This window comes from Frieseomelitta varia, unplaced genomic scaffold (assembly GCF_011392965.1).
Source record: "Frieseomelitta varia isolate USP_RPSP 00005682 unplaced genomic scaffold, Fvar_1.2 scaffold_476, whole genome shotgun sequence".
In the NCBI taxonomy this organism is placed as follows: Eukaryota; Metazoa; Arthropoda; class Insecta; order Hymenoptera; family Apidae; genus Frieseomelitta; species Frieseomelitta varia.
The window spans coordinates 220,229-246,018 of NW_025110230.1; the positions used below are offsets into that span (position 1 = coordinate 220,229).

The 25,790-nt window shown below is 39.2% G+C and overlaps 4 protein-coding genes and 2 long non-coding RNA genes across 10 annotated transcripts; 3 read left to right on the forward strand and 3 right to left on the reverse strand.

Annotated features, from left to right (window-relative positions):
• Window positions 1–336: 336 nt before the first annotated feature.
• Window positions 337–2,499, reverse strand: LOC122532834. 2 transcript variants are annotated; one of them, XM_043661946.1, is made up of 5 exons: window positions 2,478–2,499; window positions 1,928–2,222; window positions 1,151–1,232; window positions 819–1,089; window positions 337–662 (listed from the first exon to the last, which is right to left on the reverse strand). In XM_043661946.1, the coding sequence occupies exons 2-5, from the start codon at window positions 2,056–2,058 to the stop codon at window positions 385–387; spliced, it is 762 nt and encodes a 253-aa protein (XP_043517881.1). In that variant the 5' UTR covers window positions 2,059–2,222; window positions 2,478–2,499; the 3' UTR covers window positions 337–384. The 2 variants fall into 2 exon arrangements, with proteins under 2 accessions (XP_043517881.1, XP_043517880.1); XM_043661945.1 differs by lacking the exon at window positions 2,478–2,499 and having other exon boundaries at window positions 1,928–2,340.
• Window positions 2,500–3,860: 1,361 nt separating this feature from the next.
• On the reverse strand, window positions 3,861–7,001 carry LOC122532826 (vesicle-associated membrane protein 724-like). Of its 2 annotated transcripts, none has more exons than XM_043661934.1 (5): window positions 6,899–7,001; window positions 6,243–6,456; window positions 5,685–5,901; window positions 5,395–5,547; window positions 3,861–4,066 (listed from the first exon to the last, which is right to left on the reverse strand). In XM_043661934.1, the coding sequence occupies exons 2-5, from the start codon at window positions 6,410–6,412 to the stop codon at window positions 3,929–3,931; spliced, it is 678 nt and encodes a 225-aa protein (XP_043517869.1). In that variant the 5' UTR covers window positions 6,413–6,456; window positions 6,899–7,001; the 3' UTR covers window positions 3,861–3,928. The 2 variants fall into 2 exon arrangements, with proteins under 2 accessions (XP_043517869.1, XP_043517868.1); XM_043661933.1 differs by having other exon boundaries at window positions 5,685–5,916.
• LOC122532829 lies at window positions 3,971–7,778 on the forward strand. Its single transcript, XR_006307575.1, has 2 exons — window positions 3,971–4,081; window positions 6,911–7,778. It is a non-coding gene; the product is annotated as an uncharacterized LOC122532829 (long non-coding RNA).
• Window positions 7,779–8,862: 1,084 nt separating this feature from the next.
• LOC122532828 (glutamyl aminopeptidase-like) lies at window positions 8,863–15,587 on the reverse strand. The gene is made up of 16 exons (XM_043661939.1): window positions 15,104–15,587; window positions 14,766–15,019; window positions 14,306–14,453; window positions 13,974–14,244; window positions 13,523–13,791; window positions 13,318–13,452; window positions 12,709–12,992; window positions 12,260–12,348; window positions 12,069–12,196; window positions 11,760–11,960; window positions 11,442–11,521; window positions 10,893–11,047; window positions 10,678–10,816; window positions 9,807–9,920; window positions 9,611–9,719; window positions 8,863–9,291 (listed from the first exon to the last, which is right to left on the reverse strand). Exons 1-16 carry the CDS (start codon window positions 15,338–15,340, stop codon window positions 9,142–9,144), a joined length of 2,763 nt encoding a protein of 920 aa, XP_043517874.1. The 5' UTR covers window positions 15,341–15,587; the 3' UTR covers window positions 8,863–9,141.
• On the forward strand, window positions 11,268–11,424 carry LOC122532830. Its single transcript, XR_006307576.1, has 2 exons — window positions 11,268–11,300; window positions 11,331–11,424. It is a non-coding gene; the product is annotated as an uncharacterized LOC122532830 (long non-coding RNA).
• A 559-nt stretch (window positions 15,588–16,146) lies between the features above and the next one.
• On the forward strand, window positions 16,147–17,463 carry LOC122532827 (glutathione S-transferase-like). 3 transcript variants are annotated; one of them, XM_043661938.1, is made up of 5 exons: window positions 16,147–16,233; window positions 16,501–16,649; window positions 16,717–16,884; window positions 16,999–17,144; window positions 17,216–17,463. In XM_043661938.1, exons 2-5 carry the CDS (start codon window positions 16,511–16,513, stop codon window positions 17,381–17,383), a joined length of 621 nt encoding a protein of 206 aa, XP_043517873.1. In that variant the 5' UTR covers window positions 16,147–16,233; window positions 16,501–16,510; the 3' UTR covers window positions 17,384–17,463. The 3 variants fall into 3 exon arrangements, with proteins under 3 accessions (XP_043517873.1, XP_043517872.1, XP_043517871.1); XM_043661937.1 differs by having other exon boundaries at window positions 16,209–16,269; XM_043661936.1 differs by lacking the exon at window positions 16,147–16,233 and adding an exon at window positions 16,335–16,434.
• The last annotated feature ends 8,327 nt before the right edge of the window (window positions 17,464–25,790 follow it).

The window sequence follows — 25,790 nt, forward strand, 5'->3', positions numbered from 1 at the left end:
AATTATGAACGATGTTTTTCGTTACTTTCGTTTCCTTCTCCTCCGTAACGAGCTGGAAATTTTCGTGTATACGAGAGAATTCGTATACGAAATATCCAAAGTATAGTGCTTTTTATTAATTCTCTTTCTAGACTTTGCTATATATATATATATATATGAATTTGCGGTGTAATCTGATTAAAGAAATTTGCCCTTTTGAATATTTTATATATAGTATTCCTTTTAAATTGCTTTCTATTTCAGAATTTTAAGACTTAAAAATTTTAGAAGTATTATTATTTTATTATTATTATTAATTTTAGAAGCATTATTAAGTTTTTTAAAAGTGCACAGACATTCGCAAATTGTTGGAAATTTGGGAAGTATGAAATAATTAAGCATATTTCATTTGCAGCATACAGAATCGTGAATAGGACATTTCAAGCGATGTTCGTTTAAGTGACAATCCATTTTCTTGATCTTTTCACACAGGTCGACCTCTTTGGTACAATGAGCTTCCTTTTCGAATTCTTTTCTCAGTGAATACATTGCCTCTCTTCGCTTATCCTTCTTCGTCTCGATTTCTCGCCGTGAACTCGTTTCGTATGCTTCATCAATGAAAGCTGCCAAGTACATTTGGTTCAACTTGCGAATGTTCTTCTCGTGTTCTTCGTACGGTTCACCTAAATTTCGGTGATATTAGTAAAAAAATACTCGATTTTTTAAGATTTTTAGCAATTATTTATGCATTTCCTGTGCACGTTTATAAAATAATTGAAAGTAATTATATCGGTCAAGTTTGAAACAAATTTAACAATATAAATTATTCAAATCCTCACTTCTGTATACTGGCACGGTTCCCGCTTCCAGTTTCTTCTGTGTTTCTTGAATCTCTTTTCCACATCGTTCATAATATGTTCCGCGCAGAATCGACGTTGGTGTTTCGTCGATTTGACAATCTCGACGTTTGCTCTTCAACTTGGACCTTTTATTAGACACGTAGCGTTTGTATTCCAAGCATTTCAACATCTCTTCGATCAGTGTGAACTGAGTATCGTCGATTCTGGTGATCACACCTGGTTGTTGCTTCGTTCTTAACAAATGATGCAACTGCAGAAGAGAAGAACTACGTAATTTCGACAGAAAACAGATCGTTTCGCCGTCAATTTACCTTGAAGAGAATAAACAGCGTCCAGTGCATGGACTCACGTTCGATTTTGGTCTCCACAAATTTCATCTCCTTCTGTTTGAATCTAAACAGTTAAACATTTGGAAGAACATTATATGTATATTGTATGATTTTTTCTAAATATAACATTCGACGTTCTTGTCACATCTTTAATTTTTCACTTTGGCTCACGAGCCAACAAGTTGGAAATGCAAAATGATTAATCATTTACAAAATATATTACTCTGATATAGATTAACATGGGACTTTTCGTATGAAATATAAACTGCCGTTCATTCAATTATTTCTAATAAGTAATAATTTTATAATACAACAAGTTTGTCACTTTTGTATTAAACACGTATAAATTATTTAACAACGATGTTGTTGATCGATATTAACGCTAGAACTACCAACGTGGTCAAAATGACTGATTCATAATTTTTTTTACATATATTACAGATGCTAAACAGTGTTTTTTACAGGTTTTAAATGATTTTTTTATAAATGCAAAACAGTGTATTTTTACAGGTTTTAAATGATTTTTTTACAAATGCAAAACAGTGTATTTTTACAGTTTTTAAATGATTTTTTACAAATGCAAAACAATGTATTTTTACAGGTTTTAAATGATTTTTTTAATAAAATACACGAATAAAAGTTTGTGGGTTCCATTGTGTTTCTATTTCTTTACACTTTAATATCTCTGATGAAAAATTCTATGCCTTGGTCTTTGATAGTTCCAGTGTTAACAACGAACGAAAGCAAAAGGACACAAACTTCTTCATGTTCCTCACGGTTTCCTCGTTCTTCGTGTACACTCGGTTCAACCATCGTTGCATCTTCTTCGTGTCAAGGACAGTTTTCCTGATCCAATAGCCACGCCAGGACGCCTGGATTCTCGTGGCCATTTTGTCATAATAATCCTGCCACGTTTGATGGACACGGTGCACCAGGTATCGATCGATCGTGATCCTGGTACGATGGCCACGCCAGTGACGTTGGATGATGACAGCGCTCTCGTGCAGCAACCGGAAATGATTTCGAGTGAGAATGCCGCGGATCCAGGCCTACGCTGTCGAGCCAAATCCAATTGAAGGTTCGTAACGTCAGAAGAATCGCGTCCCGATTGAGTTTTTCATCGAACGAACAATAGAGAATGCGCATTCGATGAGAAAAATCGATAGTTTAATTTCGGCGGTTAGTTATTTTCAACAATTATAATTCGTATCTAGAGTATTCCATTTTTTCATATTTATGAAAGTAAAAATCAGTGATTCGAGAATTTCAATGATGATGATAATCTCAATTTGCACGTAATTTGGTAAACGATGAATCAAGTTCTTCAACTCGTAACTCAAACACCTTTCCAACAATGTCGATTAAATTCCTCAAGGATTTCCCCACGTTACCAGCGCATCGCAATTACAATGATCGAAAAGCGAGAAACAGGGGCTCGCCGATGACTGGTCGGATCGATGTGTCGCGATCTTGACCTTAAGGAATCGATATCTCTCGCCTGTGTCGGGCACAGTTACGACACACGAGACTTTATTATTAGCGAGGCTCGCGTTCAGGTTGGATAAGAACGATAACTCGCGCGCGCGCAAGCTGCCATTATCGAGCTCGAGGTTATCTTCTCGCGTGTTGCAGAGGGTTTCTTTGTCAAAGAACTGGCAGAAAAAAAACCTGATTTGACGTTTCCTACGGCCATTTTCGAGCAAGAGTCGTTAACCTGTATCCTTCGTGCAGCGATAAAGTACAAATGTCTGGTCGCTTCTGCGAGATTGTCTCTGCGTTTCACATCCTCCTCGAATTCGATGGGATCCACCGTAAGTTCAGCCACGGACGCCATTGACACGATCCTTTGGATACGTAAGTAGATGTTTATTAATGGTAATTGGTGGATGAGTTGTCTGAATTTTGTCATAAATGCGTGGCTATGAATTATCGATCGTTGAACGAAACACTGAAAACGCTCAAAAGTCTTAGAACACTTTTGATTTTTGTTCCTGAAGTAGTGTAGGAGAATCATAAATGATTAATTGTCATTAATTGAAAATAAATTACAATTAATTATAACAATATTACATTACTGAAGTACAGTATGTTACACCGTGGTATTATATTTAATAAAAATATAATTTAACGAAAGTAATATTCCAATTTATTTTGCATTTTATACCTTTTATACCGTGGTAGAGGTTGACGATGAAACGAAGTTAAAAATTCCAAAATTGAGTAACGATACCAATTGAGAGTTAACATTGGCGCATAGGACAATAAAATTTCTATATTTTATAATACAATTGCTAATGTATATTAACGCTTTACAGATTCTCTTTATTATTAAAGTGTTATTTAATTTTTCCAATTTAGAAGTAAATATATTTGTTTCAAAACTTTTGAGCGAGGGTGTACATTTGTGCATGATGTATCGTTCTGTAACACAGCACCATTTTTATTTCTATTTCTATCGAAACTGTTTTTTGGAGAATTTCACTCGTTTATTATACATATGTATATATTGCTATTATATGTATATACTGTGCAGATTCCTCGTGTTCACGTGTCTGTGCCAATATCAAGTGATTCACCGATATCGTCCATAAATTGTAATAAATCGTCTGTAAAGTTAAGCGTTATCGTTTGAAACACGATTGAACGGCGAGTGCTCATTCGAGAAAACACACACACACATTTAGCAAGAAGGTCGAAAGGCAAGTAAATAATAAATTATTTATTCGTTCGTATATTTCATATTTTAAGAAGCAGCATTGATCAGAGAATCCCTAAATATAATAGAAACAGCAGGAGAGACGTGAAGAGGAACATCAGCGTCACTGTCGTTGCCACCGCCATTGTGGCGTTCCTCCTCTTCTTGGATGTCCTCGTTAACACGTGAAAATCCTTTCGAGACTATAGGATCACACAGTAAGTATTAGTAGAAAGGAAAGAAAAATAAGATGAACGTATTTTCATTCTACAGTATCATCCAATTATTTATGTTATTTGAAACTATCGCGTGAATGGTGTTCATTTAATTTTAATCGGTATTCGGACACTTGCGTCTTTCGGAATTTTAATTAATTAAACTGTAACGAGAAATGATTATTATGAAAAATTTGGAACCAATCTGTAAAAGTGTATAGAAATTATAAGATATTTATTGCGAGTATTTTCTTTTTTAAACAAGTAGACGACAAGAATAGCATTCAGTAAGTATCAAAAATAGTTTCACTGAATATCGTGGCTTCTATAAACAATTTTATTATTTCTACGTTTCTGTGCGTGCTACTTGTGTTAAATATCTTGTAATTCCCAAAAAAATTTTTATTCAAGGTTTATTTCAAATCTGACTAATATAATCATGACAGTCTGATATCACTGCAGCGTTGTTAAAAAAGTCAAGATATATTCACTCGTAGGCGTAACATATTCGTAAAAAGTTCCTATGAATATTCGAACAGTTTCGTGATTGATGCACGCCGTTTTAAAATACGAGAGAATTTTAATTATAAGCTACTATTAACAAACTGAAAACGATACGACACGTGTTGAACGGTTGGAGCGTGGTTAATCGTCGCTCGATACCGGAACAGTTAACGGTATCGTTTCAACGCGGATAAATAAAAGCGTAATCTCGACACGCACAACCCTCGTGGAAATAAATGATACGCCGGGGTCGTAAGCTGCGAACGCGTTCAGCTATTGATCGACGCTGTTCCAATGAATATTTTTCATGCAGCAGATCTAATTGTGCCTGTTTGTTACGCGGGGATATGGGTTGCTAAACAAAACTACGAGCTTCACGCTCGTAGCGAATCCTTGCATCTTTTATCAGACACGTTCGCTGCCGGTCGAATTTCCTATGTGCCACGTGAAATTTAACAGTATACGTTGTTACAAAGTGACAAAGAGAAACGAAAATTCTCCGATAAGCGAGCAGAGGAGTATGAGTTGGAATTGCTAGTTTTCAAGAAAGCAAATTGTTTACAATATTTAAATTTAAAGTGTAATGTAGAATCCACGTTAGATTTTTTTCGTGAAAAAATCGATAAGATACGTCTCATCCCATTGTACTTCAAAATACACGTCACTTTCAAGAAAGTGATAACGTGTGTCGTTTAATCGAAACTTGATCTGTACCCTTTCGTTTATCGGGGAATTTAAAATTGACGCTTGTTTGGAGAGTTTGTTTCATGGTTACTAAATATTCAACGCGTCGAATAAATCAAGCGATTTACCATAATTTGCAAAGTCTGAGTCTTTCGTACGAGTTCGTCGAGCCTCTGGCCCCTGTCAATCAACTTTTGCACGCCGTCCATCAATGTTTTTCGGATTTCCGTCAGCTCCTCCTCTAGCCTCGGTATTATTTCGTTTCGTTGATTGTACTCGTCCTGAAATAACCATAAACTGATGAATTCCCGGTGAAGGAAAAAATAAATAAATAAAGAAAGAAAGGAAGAAAGAAAGGAAGAAAATGATCGGTGTTTAAACTCGAGGGAGGTGTTTAAGTTAGGTTCAAGTTACGTACGACTATCTTCTTTAGAGGTTTCGAGAGATCAATGACCGCCAGATCGGTCAGATCTCTGCTGAGATCAGCCAAAATCGGCACTTCTCTGTAAATGTTTCGCATCTTCTCGAGAAACATCTGCGAACAGGATTCCAGCTTGGCTGCTGACGAAGAACAGTCCGCTTTCAACGTGAGGCAAACGTAATGTAGTTCACCGATGAGCACGTGAACCGTGTACCTGCGGATGAATGATACCTCCAAGAAATAGTCTTTCAAAAACCGAACCTTCTTTCTCTTATCTTACATTCATTTATTTCTATCGAATTTGTGAATTTGAGAGTTTCGCAAGAGTCACTTTCGAAATTGTATATTTTTAACATTGATGAATTTTTGTGCAAATTAAATTGGAAAGTAATAAATAAACGAGATTACAGAAAGGCAAATGCTCGTGCTTAAGCGCCATCCAGAGTTCGAAATTCAAAGAAATTGTTCTCAATTTAGCTGGATGCGAACGATATATGCGAAATGTTGAGAGAAAGGTAGGGAACCGAGTGTCACGATACAAATTAGCGCGCTTACTTGCCCCGATCGAAGCTGATCTTATCGTTCTCCAGCGATTTGAGGCCGTCAACCGTGCTGAGCGCGATCGCTCTGTACGCTGGATCCTGTTTCGCCGGGTAATCCGCCACGATTTTGCACCCGGATTTCTCCCACAATGCCACCAACGCGTAGTACACCGTTTTGTTCATCTTCCTCACTGGACACTAATCAACATAAAATACATCCGCTGAACCTTCCCACCGAGAAACGTAACAAGAATCGAATTATAATAATTGAAATTTTAAAAGAGTTTCATGCCATCGATGCCTGTCTCAGATAGGGACGAACAACTGAGAACAATTCTCAATAATCTTTGTTACAAAAATAAAATTGATATTTTTGGAGAAAACGAACGACAGTTCTGCGTTATCTGGCATAAACAAGTGTAAGTGACATTGTCATTAGGTATAGTCTAAGAAAACGTTGAGTAACAATCTATCGTTGTAATTTATACTGAATGGAAATAAAACTTCTTTCAGTGACAATGATAGATTATATACACAGTGACAATCAGGTCTCTTTGGAGGTTTAAAGCAGAGCGAGAGTTTAAAGAAGATACGGGCAAAAATATAGAAAACATATATGATCTAAAACATGCAATGGCAGTGAAATAGCAAGATGATACATCGACCTACCTTTTTTTCCAGCCCAGTTGAAGACCACTCAACTGCCGCGTGTTCGTGACGGGTCCCTGCTGCCGTGGATGCTCCCAAAAATTGGCGCTCGTCGACTTTGGCGGTGCACTTAGGTGGTGGAAAACGGACGATCATTCGCGAACCGATCAGTTGGACGTGTGTGTGTGTCAGTTTCAAAGGCGGCGAACAGGCAAACACGTTGTCAGGTCTTCGTTGGCTGTTTACCAGGTCCGAACTGTGTATCACAAATAAGTAATGAAAAAGTATTTCGATAATGGACGATAACGGGTTGAGCGACGTCGTCGATCGTCGTGCGTTGCCTCGAGCAGAGGCGCTGCCTTCTTCTCGTGAGCAACGTATACCTCGCGACACGTACGGATTCTCTGTCGTGACCACTCGATATTCCCTCGTTGGCCGTTGGCGCAGAACAGAACCCTCCGAGGCGTCTTGTCAGGTCAACTCCTACAAAGCCTCGGCCCTGCCGAGAATTGCCAGATGTGCAAACATACCTCTCATCCAAGGACACTTTCTCTAGCCTTGGAGACAGTGAGACAGTATGTGGAAAGGCTCGGTAGGGCATAAACAAAGCCTTGTCTAGGAAACAAGGCGCCTTGGCCGGCTCCAGAAAGTCGCCTACCAATTAAAAGGGCGACGTAGACATAGCGAAAAGATGATTCAGAGGAGTCACCAATAGACCATTCGAGGAGACACACGTGGACCTCTTGACGAGACACACGCAGTCCGTCCGAGGACTGACTCCGCGTCAGTTACACATTCACTTTCATTTACACTAAATCAGTCAGAGTGATTCCGCGTCGGCCACTCATTCACTCACTCAATTCAGTCATTGTATTAGTTGAGAATAAAAGTATTTATTCTACATCACGTCTTCATTCATTAAAACATCTCTCCGGAGGCACGTAAAAGGCACGACGAGAGAGCGACTAGCGAAGCGGGCAGCAACCAACGTTCACCGCCGAGCTTGCCGTAACAGCCGTCTTTTTTTTGCGATTAGATACCGAGGCGATGGCTCTGCTGTTTGCACGTTTACGGTTTAGCCGAGGAGGATCCATTGTCGCTGTTTAGTATTTTTATCTTCAAGCGTCAGGAAAGATCAGTGATCGCTTCGAGTCAAGTAGATGTGGTAAAATTTTAATTTACAGAGAAATTTTCTTGAATTTATCGTGCTGTCAGTATATATGCAGTTCAGATGGAGATGATGGAGATTTGTTGAAGAATTTTCATGGAATGATTTGTTGGATCTACTTGACTGAACTTGATAACGCGTGCATTTGTGCTGCTTAGATCGGTGTGAGTTGAAAAATGGAGCGCAATGGAGATATTTGAAGTTGCTTTTTTTTAATAGTTTTTTTTTCGTAATTCGATATGTGAAGAATAGTTTAAAGCGTGTGATAAAATTCTGTGACAGAATCGTGCCACTAATAATTATAAATGTAAGTTGGACTTGCTCTTTTTCTTGGATCTCGCGTGAAATGGAAGTTATATTTCAATCAATATTATTAATATGTAGATAAACAATTTATCACTTATTAAGAAAGAAAAAGGATTCTTAAACAAGTAGATGCATTCATTCGTACTGTGTAACCCTTTGTATTCATTATCAATTATTTATAAAATTATTTTCCGCGTATTCGACAGATAGAAATAATAATACTCAGGAATAAAATTTTTCTAAATAAGAAGGATGTGTGAAGAAGTTATGAGAACGAAACGGTCGAACGATTATAAATGAGATTATTAGCAAATTGCGAATGAGTACATCGTTTCTATGTGCTTCGTATATTATAATTAATATTATACCTATATATAGCGAATACTTATGCAAATTCATGTTACTTTGATCACTAACGATATGTTTGTATCACAACGAACAATGTAATATTTTCAATATTATATATATTTTTGTATATTATGTATACGTTCTTCGTATTTCTCAACAGTCTAATTAAAATATTTGGGTAATCGATAGTGGCAGACATTATTTAGTTTGTTCGCGAATAGCGGTTTACTAGGACTTATTGAAAATTGGACGTAGGTTACTACAGAGGAGATATCGATCGGGTATTTCTAGACAAATCGGGGAACATTAATCTGATCGCGTTAATCGTGGCCGATAATGGATTCCAAAATACACTCGGAATGTTTCCGTTAATTAAATATTTGACATAGATACGGCGTTCCAGTTGAATCGTACATCTCGTCTCGTATTAAAAGAGCGGCTATCAATCGAAGCCATTAGACGACAGCCATTGCTCGATGCTTCGAGAGTTTGCATCCAACCAATCGATGTTGTTTTCGATCTCCTCGATTGCGTTTCTCTTTGCGTTCTCAGTCACTTTCAAGTCGGCCTTTTCTCGAAAGAATTGCGTCGCCTGCGAAAATGAATTTACGTTTTCTTTCTCCTTAAAAATATCTAATTCTTTTCAAATTGCTGCAAATTTTATAGCTTCATCATCTTCTAAGGAATAAATGGTAAAATTAATTGCTGGAAAAGTTACCATTTTCTGGAGAAAGTTAACAGAAATTTAAATCGTTTGTTGAAAAAAGCTGTCGCTGCTTGTTGAAAATTATTAAATTGTAGAAATTAATATTATATAATATAATTGTAATAGTGTTTTTTTTAAGTTACGCCATATAAAAAGTATCAGGATTTTAATGTTAATACGTTTGTTAGAGTAAGAAGACAATTACCTCTCGTAATTTCTCACGATCTTTAAACAAGGATACAACTGTGCAGACGATATTTCCTAAAGTGTACTCGTTTCTTTCGTATTTTACAAGTAGTGTTTCCCATCGAGATCTGAAGAAGGATTAGCATTGTGTTGCGATAGCGTATACCGTGAAAATTGTACGAAAGTTGTCTGGCTATCAGAAAGAATGTCAGTACCGCACGAAATTCCAAGCGACGTCCAATCCCACGGGATTCATGGCGATCTTGATCAACAGCGTTGCAAAGTCTTGTCCACGAATGAACGTCTCGTCTGTTGCTCGTTCTAGATATCTAAAATCGAACGAACGTCGAAAAAAACCGCTCAGAAAGACGTAAATCATTCTCAGTTTGAGAAAATTTAGAATATTTTAAAGTGAGAATTCTGTAATTTTGAGTTTATAGTTGAGAGTAGCTTCGGAGTGTTAAGAGGACGAAAATTTAATAATTTTGGAATTTTAAAATTCTATAATTTGAAAAAGAATTAAATTCTGAATCTGAGGATTCTAAAAATCAATATTTTGCTTTCGAAGCGTTTTAAAATTTGAAATTTTTTTTAAAAAAGATCCCCGGAATTTAGGAATTCGGCAATCTAGGAAAACTTAAAAATGGACGACTTGAATACTGAAAGTCTTCCAATTTAAGCACTGTGAAAATTAACGTTTCCAACTCCAAGAGTTCTAAGCTTAAAAATTTAAAGCATCTAAAATTTTAAAATTCCAAATATTCAAGTAACTAAAGTGCGAACCCTACAAATTCCAAAACTCGATATTACGAGGTTTTGAAACTCAACAACTTTTAAAATTCGCACAGTTCACGAATGTTGTATTTCGAGCCACGCGAGCTCGATACTATCCCTCTTTTCGCTGTCTCCATTTTACGTTCACCTATAAATTTATATTCCCGCTTAGTGGATCGCCATAAATCCAACGCGACTTCGACAAATTGGACAGCGACACGCGAGAAGATAACAGAGAGCTGGCGAGAGCGCGTCGAAGGAGCGCACGTTTGCTAGCAATTAGCTTGGGGAATGAATCGCGTTCTGACGAACCGATGAAGAATATCTTTGTCCGGAACTCCGGTCATCCCGATCATCAAACGTTCCTTTTCCTGCGCGTCGTTCACCGTCTCGAGCAGCCGCGACATTTTCTCGAACATCGATCCAACGTCGTCCGACATCTTAACGAGACCTATCGTTACTTACCGTTATTATGGATACACGCGCAGAGCATTGGGACTAAAATATTTCTCAAATTTCATCCTTACCGTACGAGTAGACGATAGAGCGAATATCTGGCAGCATTTGCCGGGTACCATCAGTGTTCTCCAATAGGAACTTTCGCAGCCTCCTTCCGGTTGTCTTCAGGCAGTGGTCGTGGCCTACGCTGCAAGCTGCGTTCAATATCAAGACACGGAACTCTCTTGAAACGAACGGAAACGAGACTTTTCTTAATGGATGTTGCGCTCGAAGGTAGAGGAAGTTTGGTGGGAAAGAAGAGGAGAATGTAACAGAAGAATATTTTCTTGGATTTTTGTACTTTTTGGGCCATTGTGCGTTGTTTATTCGGTTAGAAGTAATTACTAGAATTTAATTTGGTAATTTTAGAATTTAGAAGTTCTAACTCAAGATTTTTTAAAAACTTTGTCACTTATCAATGATGCCGAATGTTATTAGTCAGAAAATTCTTGCGTAGGAGGACCTAGGTTCGCTAAATGTTTTTATACGAAGTTGCCGATTCTTGAAACTAACTGAAGCAAAAGTGAATGTTTACGAAATAAAGAAAAATCTCTTCCATCACATAAGTTTAAACTAACCTGTCTTTGAACGAATCTTTTTCATAATTATGCCATCCCACTTGATGATAAATTTTGTCTACCAGACTTCTCGCGTATGACTAAAAATTCACAACAAAAAAGAAAAAAAAATATATATATATATATACGGTGATTATTAGACCGCAAATGTTTATGCAAATTTTGGAAAAATTTAAGGATGCAAAAATTTACAGACTATGGATAATATGACATAAATGAAAATGAAAATGAAACAAATTTTTATCTAGGTCCTATATCTCTAGGATGCATAAGAATCTGCAATCTATTGTAATTAGAATATTCTTAAGCTTATAATACTCGAAAACGTCGAAGTACGTGGGTTTTATGAAGAAGTCTGTTCATTTGTCCGAACCATTCCATAGCCACAGCCCATGATTGATAAGCATGTTCGTTCATCAGGTAAAAAGTTAAATTCATAGCTGTAGAATAATTTAAGCCAGCTCCTGCTAGAAGAAAAGCGTCGTGCAACAAGTCCGCTCTGTTCATAGCACTTAACGCCTGCGACAGTTTCAACGTGAAGATGATTAGGCTAACAACCAACGTGAAAATCAACTATCAACCAAAAAGCTTAGAAGATGATATAAAGCACATTTGAGTGGCGCGTACTGAAGGATTGTAGAATAATAAATTGCCGAAAACGTTCCAGGCATCTTCCGTGTAGTTCACGATGTAATAGCCGATCGAATCATGATTCAATTTGATCCAATCCACTGACTTCTCCAGTGACAATTCCACTGCAATTCGCAGTGCGTGTTAAAAAATTGGCAGTGAAAATTTGTTACGTACGTTGTTATTACCGCAGGAGTAGTTTGCGAGGAACCAATCCAGCTTGACGCCATCCTTCCTGCTTGTTACGTATCTTATTGGAATTGTCCAACTCCCGTCGCTATAAACGAGAATTCATCGTGACTGAAATCAAAACTCTTAATTTAAGTAGTTCGATACATTCATCGTTACGTATTTTCTTTTTAAATTTCGTCAAAAAACCGCAGCGTTCAACTGAATTTTATTAATAAAAAGCAATACCATGTTTATATTAAAAATGTTTACTATAACCATAATTTTGTCAAAACTCCTAAGAATCACACAGAGAAATGACAACATTTTGTATTCACAACTTCTATTCACCCTTCTATTTCGTTTTCTACTTCATCCCTGTTATTTTATATTATTTTTAATATGTATATTTGTATCCTTTTCCTTTCTCTTTCTCTCGTCAACATCCGTTTTTATCCGCTATACGTACTCGATCGTTTCACTAAATCGTCTACTCGTGGCGAAGCGCCGCTGTAATAGTTGAAAGCCTGCTTTGTCTCGGCGGACATTGATCACCGGAAATCCAGGGAATCTCATCCATCGGCGGACGAAATCGACGATGTCAATGGTGGCTTGCGTGGTGTTCCCCAGGATATCGAACAGCTCGCGAGACTCCGCGTTACGAAACTGGTATCTTCTCAGATACTTCCTGACAGCAGAAATCAACTTAGAATTGCCAACGGTGTCCTCGAGCATCCTAATCACCGACGCCGCCTAGCATTCAATCAACCAATTGCTGTAACTTCTCTTTGTCTTCCCTCCGGGTCATTCTTTAACGAACTCTCGAAAGTGTAAAAGTTAATTTTCTAAGAAAATACTATATATATTACATTTCAAACTTTTGCATTAAATATATTACACTTTGTTCAACACTTTCTCGTAAAATTTTATTGGTCCGTTCTTGTGAGATATTGTAAAAATTTTGTTTTCAGCTATTGAGAATAAAAGATACTTTTACTTTGTATCTGGTATCGAGCATTACTGAATTATTTAAATATCTGACTTATTGATCTTTCAAGTATTTCAGGGTTTAACATACTTTCTGATAGGAAATCCGATCGAACATTTCTTCTATTTCGTTCAAATCTTCGATCCGTTTTACAACTGAGCGGGTGCGTAATTTAACGTCGTGTCTCATAGAGATGTATTTAGTGTATAATGGGAATGAATCCATCTAACGTGAGGAATAGGGAGAGTTAGAACTAGAAATAGACGTACTGATGGTGGATTTAAAAGTAAATAACTAGTTTCCATTCTGGGAACAAGAAGTCAACTGCTATGTGTTCCATGTATGTGGCGAATCCTTCGTTCAACCAAAGATCGTCCCACCATTTCATGGTAACCAGATTGCCAAACCACATGTGTGCCAATTCATGGGCCACAGTCAAGCTGACTCTTCTCATATTGGTGCAAGAACTATCGTTTTCGCTGTGAAGCAGCTGCGTTTCACGGAATGTGATGAGACCCCAGTTTTCCATGGCGCCTGTCGTGAAATCGGGCACACCGATCAGATCTGATTCGTAAAACATATCTTTTTAAACACCATTTTCTTGCATTTTGTTAATTTTTATTCTTAGTATTTTTTTCTAACTCATATTCTATAAGTATATGCTGCATCAAGACAATTCCTGAATTTTGTAGAACACGACGAAAGAAATGGAAAAGTATTGTAAAATTTGTTCTGACATGAATTACCCAATTTTGGCAGTGGATAATCAATCTGAAAAGTCTCCAGATAAAACTTCATCGCTTTAATCGTGATGTTTAAGGCGAATGCTGCCTTTTGTTTGAACATAGGCCTCACACATACAGCAACTGGTATTTTACTTTCGTTCAGAAGGTTCATGTGAGTCCCTAAACACTCAAAGTCACTGACCAAAAAGGCAACAAGATAAGTGGACATCGGTGGCGTAGGTTCAAAGTATGCGATCGTTTTATCATTGTCGTCTCCCATCGTCTCCATTTCCTGGAGGAAATGACATCATTGTATATGTATTTAATGATTTGCAATTCGTGTATTAACTTACTACAATTGGCATGTTTGATTGAGCGTGATAAAAAAGCTTCTTGGAATAAACGAGACGAATAAGAAAAATGGATTTGAAGCTTGGCTCATCGAAGCAAGGAAACGCTGTTCTAGCGTAGAATGGCTCGAATTGGGACACTGCTAACTTTCTGCATAATAATAAATAATGCAGGGATATCATTGTCATAAAATTTATCAATATGTCGAATTTTATGCTAATTTTGTGCAATTCTATATCTTTGTGAACATAACTGAAGAACTCGAGCCTAAATAGAAACTGAATTAAACACTAATATTCGGCTATTAAATATTATAAAACATATTTTATTAATACATATATATTAATATATAATGACAATATGTAAAAAAATATGTCAATACATTATATACTATATTTTAAATTTTTCTGTTTCTGATAAATGTATAAACACCCATAGAGTTTACACATTAATAATATTCACCTAATGGATTTATTTTCATCAACATAGGTACTTAAATAGAATCCACTTATTTTTCCTTTTAATCTACCACTGAAATTCATTTTCAAATAATACTCTCCTAAAGAGATATTTCTATAAGGTTTGATAACCAACATCTCACGTTTTCTTACAGGAAAGACCGACTGTATTTGAATTTCAGTTTGAGATTTCTTTGTGTACAATTTGGTTGATGATATGGTCAGATCCTTCGAATGTAAAGTAATATAACTTTGGTCCTTTGGAAAACGTTAACGACACAACATTTTTTTAAATACTTTTTACATTACATTAACTGTTACATTTGAATAATAGAAACTAACTTTTAATAATTCGAGATCGATACGAATGCTACCGTGAAATTTGTCCTTTTGAAAGTCAGGCGAGATCGCAATTACGTATTTCCTGGGAAGTACATGCTCCGGGAGGCGTTTCTCGATCTCCATAGATTCATTGTAATATGGATTTAAATTATCTGGGGAAACCTGCCCGTTGATCACACGAGAATCTTTCGTCTTCATTAAGACTATTGTAATTAAGATAAATCGCCAGCCGGTCATTTTGTTTCCAGAACAAGGATTTCTTGTTCCAGACACTGGCTTCCTTATCTTGTCAGGCCACAGAGCTTAAGTTGAAAAACGACTTCGTTCTGTTTATCAAAGTCTCAACTAAATGCAAATATCTTAATTTGCTTTCTATAAAAAGAGATTATAACTTAAAAAATGTTGCGTCGAGTATTTACCGAACTGGATGATTTAAAAGATTGGTTAGGCTTCTTTCTGCTAAGAAGGAAACTTCGCTCACTTCAGTTTGTGCAAGAAAATCATACATAACGATTAAGAATTAATTTTCGAAAATGTTGATGAATTTCAATTAATTTTAAAAAGTACGTAATGTAACATTGTTATAGAAATCTCATAAGTTTGTATTAGATTGTGAATTAAATTTCAATTGCTGCTTTAAATATCTAAGTTATCAAAGTTATATCAAAGTGCTAAAATTTAGTTTAGGTAGAATCTGATAGACGGGGAAGCATTTTTCAAATTAAACCATTGAGAATCAACAGTGATTTATAAAGACTTCGATCTAAAAGTAAAGTTTCAAGCGAATTTATTCACTTTCATGGCTATGATATTAAAAAAAATACTTGATAACGTAAAATAAGCGAAGAAAAATAAAATGTGTAAAAAAAAGATTTCGTAATCCAACAATCGGAATCCTGCTCACTACACTATGCTAAAGTGAAAGTAATCGGAAGAGTGCGAGCATGGGTTGACTTCGAAATAGTAGGCCAATGAGAGCAGTCAACGTATTTTATAGACAGTGAGAGCATACCAGATAAGAGAAGGACAAAAAGAATCCCAGACTGTGGAGAGGGAAATATATAATTCTTACATAAGCTTGGAAACCAGTTATTCTACAGTGAATTACCGTGCGTTGCACTCCACTGTCTGTGAGTCTCTGCTCCATTCATACTAGAAATAACATTGTTAGTAAAAATATCGTTATCGTTAAATTCTGTGAAATTGCATTGTATAAAACTTTTCAATTTAAATCAGTAAATCGTAAATAATTGAACAATTATAAAATTTTTAAATCAAACAAACTCGGTTGGATTAAACTCAATGTGTTCCTTGAATCAATTTAAATTAAAGTAATACCTCTAAATTGTGTGATTCGTTAAAACGACATTCCATTGACTCAAAATTATATTCCGTAGATTCACGACAATGGCTAGTTACAAGTTGGTGTATTTCAACGTAATGGGACTTGGAGAACCCATTAGATTCCTTCTCAGCTACGGGGGCGTCGAATTTGAGGATATTCGTGTAAACCATTCGTCGGAAGAATGGGCCAACATGAAACCAAGTACCTCGTATTTCCCTTTTTGGCTTTACTTCTATGGAAATCTCGCTGTATCTCAATGTTTTTGCAGTGACCCCGTTCGGCCAGTTACCCACGTTGGAAATCAACGGCAAAGTTTACTCGCAAACATTATCTATTTGTCGTTACCTGGCCAAACAGTTTAATCTGCTTGGCAAAACCGATTTAGATACGCTGCAGATCGACGCGATTGCGAGCGCACTTTACGATTTCAGACGGCGTAAATATTGATTTCGTAACTATGCAAATTGATCCCTTCCCGAATGATATGCTCTCGGGAATAACGTTCAATCTCGCTACATGATCGACATAAGTTTTCCTTTCTTCTTTCCAGTGGCGATATCATCTTATTACAGGGAGACTGATCCGGCTTTGAAAGCCAAGAAGAAAATCGACGTAATGACGAGAGTGTATCCGTTTTACTTGAGCAAGCTGGAGGATCTGGCGAAAAACAATGGTGGTTATTTGCATGGCAACCAGGTAACCATACATTTGTCTGAAGCTTTAAGAAGATAAAAAATTAAATAATTTATATTTTTCGAATTTTTCAGTTGAGTTACGCTGATCTATTCTTCGTTGCTATATCGGATTCCTTAAACACGGCTTACGAATCTGACATAACGGAAGACAAACCGCATTTGAAGTCTCTCAAGGAGAAGGTTTTGGCACATGAAAATATAAAGAGCTGGATAGAAAAAAGACCAAAGTTGGAGTTCTAAACACGCGTAGATAAATCTCGCACGACGAACGTCTTGAAAATGTGCATGTGTATCTTACAAATACAATGACATGAAAATTCGAACGTTAGAGTTGCACTGTACATTTGTCGCATAACACGTAGTTTGAATCTGGCGGTACTGCATATGAACAGCTAGCTTACCAGCTGTTGTTTACATCAGGCTGCAGCTAATTAAACACAACTCCTTCGAGGAAATAAACCAACGCGATTAATTAAAACTGCGTTTGAAATGCAAATGGAACGTGTATCGAAACTAACAACCGCTTCCAAATTTGGGAACGTTCAAAGTCATCGTCACGGAAAACTAACAAGTGGCCTAGTAACCCAGTTCGGCGAAACGATCGATATGACCGTTTTCGATTGATCCCCGCTGTTTCGAACGTGTTTCCCGGGGAATAAAATCGGGCTGGTCGGCCCGATAACATCGAAAAAAGGTGAAATTTTGATTGATTTATGTGGAAGATCGTCGATTGACCAGGGCGGTCAGTGGCGCCTCCATCCGGCGAACGGGTGGCGGCAGCTAGTGGCCGCGCGGCCAATCAGCGCTCTCGAATGATCGCTGCGCCCGGACGGCTGCGCGTCCGTCTCTTAACCGCGGAGCCGTCAGTGTGCGCGCCGCGGAGAGCCAGACAGACAGACATCTTGTAGTAGAATTTAGCGGCGTGGTGTTTTCGACCGTGGGTGTCGGTGTCACGGTTTCGTGTCGCGGTGCTCGTCATTACGGTGTCGTCGCCGTCGCCGTTGTTGTCGTTGTCGTCGTCCTCGTCATCATCATCGTCGTCTCCTCCGTGGTCGTCGCCGTTGTCTTTTTTGTCGTGCTCGTTCTCCCTGTGTTCACGCCGCCGATCGTTGTCGTTGTTCTCCGCCTCGTCGTCGTGGTCGCCGCCGCCGCCGCCGCAGTCGTTAATAGTCGTCGTGTCTCTCACGGCTGTCGTTCACCCGGAGGAGGTTCTGCCGTGCTGCTCGTGTGGTGGTACCGCGGTTGCGAGACCCCGTCGGTGCGGGCCGTGCAGCTCGCGTGGTCCAGCGATCCAGTTACTCGCCCCGCAAAAGGCGTTGGTGGTGTACCTTTTGTCGGACAGAGGGAGAGAGCGATAGAGCAAGATCGTCGGGAAGAGGAGAAAGATAGATATAGCTAGAGAAAGAGGAAGAGAAGGAGAGTGGTGAAGAGGGAGCGAGAGAAAGAGAGGAGTAGAATCATAGCTGCTGATCGGTCGCGGTGTAGTAAATAGACGGGGAGCGAGAGGAAACATACACACACGCCTGGGAGAATAATTTCTCAGTGTGCAAACGCCCAATGAACAACGCTCCGGAGCCACCGATGTGCCGCACCGTGCGATAACTTCCGTCACCTCTCCGGTCCCCCCGGCTCCTCCCTCCCCTGCTCCGTACGTGTATATGTGTGTGTGCCGCGCCGGGCTCTCGAGGTGAAAATACCGCCCTCTCCTTCCACCCAACCCCCCGTTCGTGAGAGGAAGGTGCTACCTCGCGCGAGTAACTACGGCTAGAGAAAGAAGAAAAAAAATAGAGTGACAGAGTGACACGGTGAGAGCGAGAGAGGGAGAGAGAGAGAGTGAGGAAGAGAGGGAGAGAGAGAGAGAGAGAGAGAGAGAGAGAGAAAGTGGGAGAAAGAGACGATCCTGTGTGACCGAGGAAGAGGAAGAGTGAAATAGAGAAGAGAGCCGAGAGGAGAGAAAGAGAGCGAGAGGCCGGCGCCCACCCGACAACCATCCTCGTACAGCATGACCTCGAACAACTCGCAGAAGCTCTCCACGACGGAACGAGTGATCAAAAGTAAGCGACAAGAACATTTTTCTTATAATCGACATCCGTGAATGGGTGGTATCGTTGTATGTGGAGTGTACGATGCCACCTTGGCTGCGTACATGCGTGTAAGTGTACGCGCGATCTTAACTTGATATGTACGTGTGCGTGGCCCTGCGGCCTCGTCTTTTCCGGCTACCTCGGTCGGTACGTCAGTGTACACTCTCGTATTTCTCCGCTCTCGTGTACGTATTTCTCCGTATCGTGTTGCTACTGCTACTCTACGATGATTCTTATCTGTCCTACGATTCACTCCAATCCCCTGAACGAAAACGCCGCTGCGACGTGGCGTTTCGAGAGACGAACGACGAAATGAGTAGGCACGTCAAAACACGTCGCGTGCCGTACAGGATTGATTTTCTTCGTAGCTTCGCGGCGCCATTGCTATCGACCTGCCAGCATTCTCATTGACCCTTCGAATCCACGCTTTTCCACCCTGGCGTTTCCTTTGCCCGTCATTTGCGCACGATCAATTTCACGAACACCGATCGGAAACTGGAATTTCAGCTTGTCCCGTTGCCACCGATTTCGGTTATTAGTCGGTTATTCTGTCCGCGTATACCTCGCGCGGTGCAACCTAACCTAATTCGCGTTTTACCCGTCAACCCCGCCTCCCCCGCCATCTTCTTGTCTGCAGAGCCGTGCGGCTCGCGCGGTTAGCCTCGTTTCCACGAGGTCGAGGAACGGAATCGTCTCGAGGACGCGGCACGCCGCCCTCGAGGATTTCGCGTCTGGACGTCGTCGTTGGAACAGCTGACCGGCTCGCGTGTACGTGCGCTAATGCGTATCCGATGTAAATACGCGTTTCGTGGCCTGGGAACTGACCATTCGCGTCAACCACGTATACGCGCAACGTTTGTACAACGTATTTACGATCGTTTACGCGTCTCGTTGCATTCTTGCGTCGGATCGGCGATATTTCCGAGCGACCTCGTTTTTCTTCCGCAGAATAATTAACATCTGGGCCGTTGGTAACGAGTAAACGTGAAAAATGCGGTCAAACGTTGTGCTACGAAACTCGTCGATATGTTCTCGTTAAAGAGATCTCCGCAACGACCTATATTCACAACGAAACGTATTTCCCCCCCCCCTTTTTTTTTAACGATTTATCGCGATTATTAGCGGAGAGAATGGAGCGTCTTTATTGTTTCCGGTCGTTAATTCGGCGCAGGTTTATGCTTTTTTCACCCTCGTTCAACCGCAGTGCGTATTGCACACGCACAATGGCCGCTGTTGAGCATGGTTTCGTCTCCATTCTTCGATCCGGGCACGCGTCGAATCCACCGTCCGTGGTTCGCCGATACAGGCATGCCCTTTTCAGCGGAGGAAGCGTGCTGACCCACATTGCTGCCGAAAAGGGGAACTGGTTCAGGACGTACAGGTGGCACTTTAGGTCAACGACCTTTATTGCGTGGCGCCCTCCGCGTGTTTTTCTTTCCCCTTCCGAGTGCGCCGCTTCTTTTTTCGCCATTCCCATTCGCCATTCTCGTTCCCGTTTCAAACGTTGCTCCGATTGTTCTTTTCACCCAGTCTTTTGTCCTCCGCGGCAACAATGAGTTTTGTATGGGTCCTTTCAAAGTCTCTGGGACTTTATCAATGTTATTAACCCATTAAAAGGGCCAACGTACCGGCAACCGCGAATTTGAGTTATCGATTTTCTTCGTTTCTTCCTTCTTCTACGTTTCTATATTCGTAGGATTGCGAGAAATTATTATCCTTTTGAATCGTGAATTGTTATTTTTTTTTTTTAACTTGGACAGGTCTCTGTTTTAGTGGACGTATATGTAAAACAATGTTCAAATAAGCGCAAAACTTAATTTGCAATCAGTATCATCAATCGTAGGTTGTTTAGTTAATTTTAGAGTTTTAATTTTATTTTGTTTTTCTCTCTTCGTAAAGATTGTCGATGAGATTGACTGACGGAACACGAGTTGAAATTAAATAGAAACCAAATCCAAGCAGTATATTTTATTTCTTCGTATCTATTTGGTTTATAGTTTAAAATCTCTTGTAAACGAATGAAATCTTTTCTATTCATTTCACGTTTCGCGAGCGAATTGCAAACGATTAATTAATCCATACGCTAAAAATCCGCCATTTATTCGTATTGCTCGATCGATCGGAGTACAGTGACTTTGTAAAAGGTCTATTTAACGTATCGATTTCACTGAACACGCATCGAATTGACAAGCAGCCCGCGTAAGATGAAATGGAGCAAAAATAGACGTCGCCGCGGTCACGCGTACGGCCGCGAACTATCAACCACCGAATATAACTCATTGTCGTGACGGGAATATCGTAATTTGGAGGATCTCCAAGCCTCGTCGACGATTAACAATTTTTAACCGAGCCTTTGATATTCTATCCCGCGTAATTCATCCACGATTCCGCATGCTATGCACTCGCTTTTCTTTTCTACAGTCTCGCGTTCTTGTTTCACTCGGCTGCTCTCCTTGTTTTCTCAGGTGTGTTCTTCAGATACGTACTTTATTCGTAAAACACAAATCTATGCTACTAAAGTTCTATTGAATGCCAAAACGAAATATTTAACATTGCGTCCATTTTGGATCGTATAAATTTCAGGGGAACTCAAATTTGCAATTAATAATAGAGAATATTGCGAAGCATTTGCGGATAGTTTTCCATTCACTCAGTTTCGTTTGTAATTTTTTTCCCTATCAGTGTATTTATTTGGCGAATCTCTTCGAAATTTCTATCGGGTTGTTTCTTTAGTAGCACGATTTTTCTGAGGTTACCATCGGGATATAAAAGAATAACGCGAGAGGTAACGCGTAATTGATTACTTTATGACAGATGGTTATTGATTTTCGTTTAATACTTACTTAACTTAATGTTTAATATAAATTCCGTAGATAAAATACGAATTTGATATTCCGTCGTATACATATATTTAAGTCATAAACGCTTATATCTGCTATTTAAAATTTTTTAAATAGTTTAGACATAAAAATGCCATCACATTTGGTTAAATATGAATTTTATCGAGAAATCAGGTGATTCGTTCGGAAACAGTCGATTTCTCGTTGACGTTTATCTCGTCTTCAAGCCTCCTCGTACACGTTTTGCATGGAATGATAGAAACGTCATGGTTCGAGGTCTGTTCAGGGTTAAGTTATACGTTGACTTCTGCTTCTCACTCGCTCATCGAGCCACGTGTATGTTGCCAGTCGGTATGGAAATTGCGTTGCCACGACTGACGCATCTGTTAAGACAGCTTGAAACACGAACCATCGTGCTGCCTTCTCTTTTGTTTTCTGCTTATTGTCGCGTTTATTTCTCACCTTTGTGTTTACTACTCGCCATCGCTCATCACCAATGCGGAATATTTTCATAATAATGACTTATAAACTGGAGTTTTATGCAAATTTCTGAAAACGTACTACGAAAAATAACACTTCGGCAAATGCACTGTATTTCGAACGTTTTATATGTTTTCTCACGTCACGTGTGTATTTGTATGCAACTTTGCGCAAATTCTGAGATTTCAAGATACACGTAAAATTTCGCAACGAGGGATCCTGTCAGTAGGATTTCCTGTGTATATTATATTTCATTTAAAAGGCATTTATCATCGTTGTATCCTTGCGTCGCAAAGCGAAATTACAAATTTTGTCAGTCGTCAGTATAAGCTCGATAGTAAAGGGGGAAAAAAAAAGAAGAGATGGGGCTCGGAAGCACGATCGAGATCCAGAGGAGAGAAGAATCGTGACGAAAGGATATCGGGGGGATTATTTTAAAAGCTGACGGCAGCACTTCATAGTGGTTGAAGCGCGCGCTCACGCTCGCGCCGCAGCGTCAATTACGTCGGCCGCAACCACTTTCTCCCCGTTGGACAATTACCGAATTTAAAAGGCATCGCGTTACACGGCTCTCCCGTTACCGAGCTAATATTTTTCCAGTCTAATTGCGTCTCCAGCCGGTCGCCGGACTACACCACCGCCCCTCCGAACTATATTTCCACACCGGTGAAATTTACACGGCCGCGAAAACACACGGAGAAAACCGCGCGCGCTACCCTCGACGCGTGCCATCCGACGATTGCCTCGATAATTGCCCCGTTCGCCGAATTACCTGGCCTAATTATGGGCGTGACGCGTCGATTATCGAAATCGAGGCTCGGTGCGGTCGCTTTCCCGCATAGGCACGGTTCGTTCGATAATTTTTATGCCTCTCGGGATTCCTCGGAATCGTCTGCGAAATTCTTCTGATTTGATTGCTGGGGATTTTAATATATGTCTCTCTCTTTTTTTTTCTTTCTTGATAATAACGGTGGAGTTTTGAGACTCGTGCGTGCAAATCGTGATTTGTTTATTGAGATTTCGAGGGATCTGTTCTTGAAAAAAGTTAGTGGTTCGAAATTCCGATCGGGTGGTTTCTAAAATCTGCTTCGGATTTCTTTCTGGAGAATTAATTGGTTAAATCTGGATTAAATGTTGTTTATTGAACGTTTCCTCCAATTGATTTGATTGTTGGAGATTTGAATAATTCTGTCCTTGTTAAAAGAATCAGACCACGTAACCATTGTATAATATTCTGTGAAACTAGTTTACGTTACAAGCCGACACAGTTGCTCAATGTTTCACTTTGATTTTCGCGTATACTTCTGTATTCCTTTTTTTTTTTTTTATAACTGAATAACAAATTAAAGATAATTAAAAGTTTCTGAAGTCCAGGTGAATTAGACCTCTCCCCTCTTCCGCTTTCAAATATATATTTGTATATATGTCGGAGGAAGGGAACATACCGGTAATTACATTTTATTCGAACGTGACAGACGCCGTTCAAGCCTTTCAAGTATCGCAGTGGACGACGGCTGACGAGCGCATTGTCTTTCCAACGTTTTGAGGCAGTCGTATTCCAGCAGTTTGTAATGAAATCAAAGAGCTTAGAGCACAGCCAGGGCTCTTGCTAATGACATTATGCGAGCTCGATTGCGAGATAATCGTTTCGTTCGTGCTAAGATTTATACAGCGTTCTTCTTACTCGAGCAAAGGGAAAAGAAATAGAGAATCATTTATAACTTGTTCTTATTTTTTAATTTGACGGACTGAGAGAGATAGCTCCAGTTTTCTTAATTAACGTGGCTCTAATTGGTGTCTTTCCAAGTGAGATTGGAATCATCGGAATAGTTGAAGTTATAATTTTCTTCTTCTCGAAAAGTTTAGTTCTAAATTTAGAACATTTTCTAGATTTTAAACATTTTCAAATTACATTTTCTCTAGAAAAAAAATGAGGCTCCAGTTGAAACAAATTTTGTTCTTGTTTGGTTTATTATTATTTTTTTTTATATACGTAGAATAACATTTCATCGATTTACATCAAGCTTATTTGTCAAGTCGAATTTCCTTAAAACCTTTAAGGCCTCGCACGCAAAGCAAAACACGTCGTTTTACAAATCAGATCCGTCAACAAAACGAACAAAACAGAATCTTACTGTTTTCAATTTATAATTCTAAAGAATCACAAAGAAGGAACGCCTGTTTGCAGCGAACTGCTCGGGGGAAACGTTTCCTCCAATTGTCACGTTTGTAGCAAGAGCGCAGAGTACATATATATTATATACATATATATATACGTGTACATTTGTATACACACCTATACATATATAAATTCAAGAGAAATCTAGACTCTGATAATAAAGATCACGTTCTTTTGTGCCGAGAAAAATTGCATCCCCCTTCTCCGCCCTGATATTCTTGGCCTGATGCATTCTGTTTGCATTAAATATGCAAAGTGTACGTGTACGCTGCTCCGTTGCTCCTCCCTTCACCCTTTTTCCCACCCTCGACCACCGTCTTTCGTTCGATCGTCCCCTTCCCCTCCTTTTCCTCTCTCTACTACCCTTCACAGAACAGAGACTCCAGGTCTCAGACATTTTCCTTTCCATGCATTCCTTCCGGTTTCTCCGGCAGAAGGAGAACTCTATAAATAACGGAAAAGAAAACGGCCAGGTACAAATTGCTCTTTATGGAAATTGACTCGATCGTTGTCGTTTACCTTTTGCCTTTTGTCTCCCCTGTTTCTTTTCCTCGTCTCTCACTCTCTCTCTTTCCGGTTTGAGGGAAAAGCGTCCCATCGGCAGGGGAAATTCTTAGCTGAAACGAAAGATCGACGAAAGGGCAGCCCTTCTCTTTCAACTTGCTCTTTTATTCAGAGTCCCTTCTTTTTTTTTCTTTTTCGTTTCTTCATTTTCTCTTCGAAGTTGACGAAGTTGACGACTTCGAATTGCTCGAAAATTACTGGTCGCGTATGGGGAGAAAACTTTCCGAGGAAAGTTGCACGTGTTGCAAAGTTGAAGGTGGGGGAGGTGTACGTATTTATCTCATTTTGTTTCCTTGCCTTTTAAACGAATTTAGTGAGAAATTAAATTCCGGGTAGAAATTGCGAGTGATTTCTGCGTATACAGGCGAAGAAATTGAATTTAACTTCGCTGGTCGAGGATTTTTATATATATATGTATATATTTTTTTTTTTTCACGAACATATCTAATGGAGTAAAGGCTAAGTTTTATTTACTATAATGGATATTTGGTATACTTTTC

Bases quoted from the DNA above. Each gene is read 5' to 3' on its own strand.
- LOC122532834 (XM_043661946.1), bottom strand. From the start codon at position 2,058: ATGGCCACGAGAATCCAGGCGTCCTGGCGTGGCTATTGGATCAGGAAA. The intron at 1,233-1,927 runs GTTTGTGTCCTT...TTAACTGTTTAG, and splicing joins ACCGTGAGGAACATGAAGAA to ATTCAAACAGAAGGAGATGA. The intron at 663-818 runs GTGAGGATTTGA...ACCGAAATTTAG, and splicing joins AACCGTGCCAGTATACAGAA to GTGAACCGTACGAAGAACAC.
- LOC122532826 (XM_043661933.1), bottom strand. From the start codon at position 6,412: ATGAACAAAACGGTGTACTACGCGTTGGTGGCATTGTGGGAGAAATCC. The intron at 5,548-5,684 runs GTACGTAACTTG...TGGTTATTTCAG, and splicing joins AACCTCTAAAGAAGATAGTC to GACGAGTACAATCAACGAAA. The intron at 4,067-5,394 runs GTAAATCGCTTG...GTGATCCTATAG, and splicing joins CTCAGACTTTGCAAATTATG to TCTCGAAAGGATTTTCACGT.
- LOC122532828 (XM_043661939.1), bottom strand. From the start codon at position 15,340: ATGACCGGCTGGCGATTTATCTTAATTACAATAGTCTTAATGAAGACG. The intron at 15,020-15,103 runs GTTAGTTTCTAT...CGTTTTCCAAAG, and splicing joins TCGATCTCGAATTATTAAAA to GACCAAAGTTATATTACTTT. The intron at 9,720-9,806 runs GTACTGACATTC...ATCCTTCTTCAG, and splicing joins GTCGCTTGGAATTTCGTGCG to ATCTCGATGGGAAACACTAC.
- LOC122532827 (XM_043661936.1), top strand. From the start codon at position 16,406: ATGTGTTCCTTGAATCAATTTAAATTAAA. The intron at 16,885-16,998 runs GTAAATATTGAT...TCTTCTTTCCAG, and splicing joins ACTTTACGATTTCAGACGGC to TGGCGATATCATCTTATTAC. The intron at 17,145-17,215 runs GTAACCATACAT...CGAATTTTTCAG, and splicing joins GTTATTTGCATGGCAACCAG to TTGAGTTACGCTGATCTATT.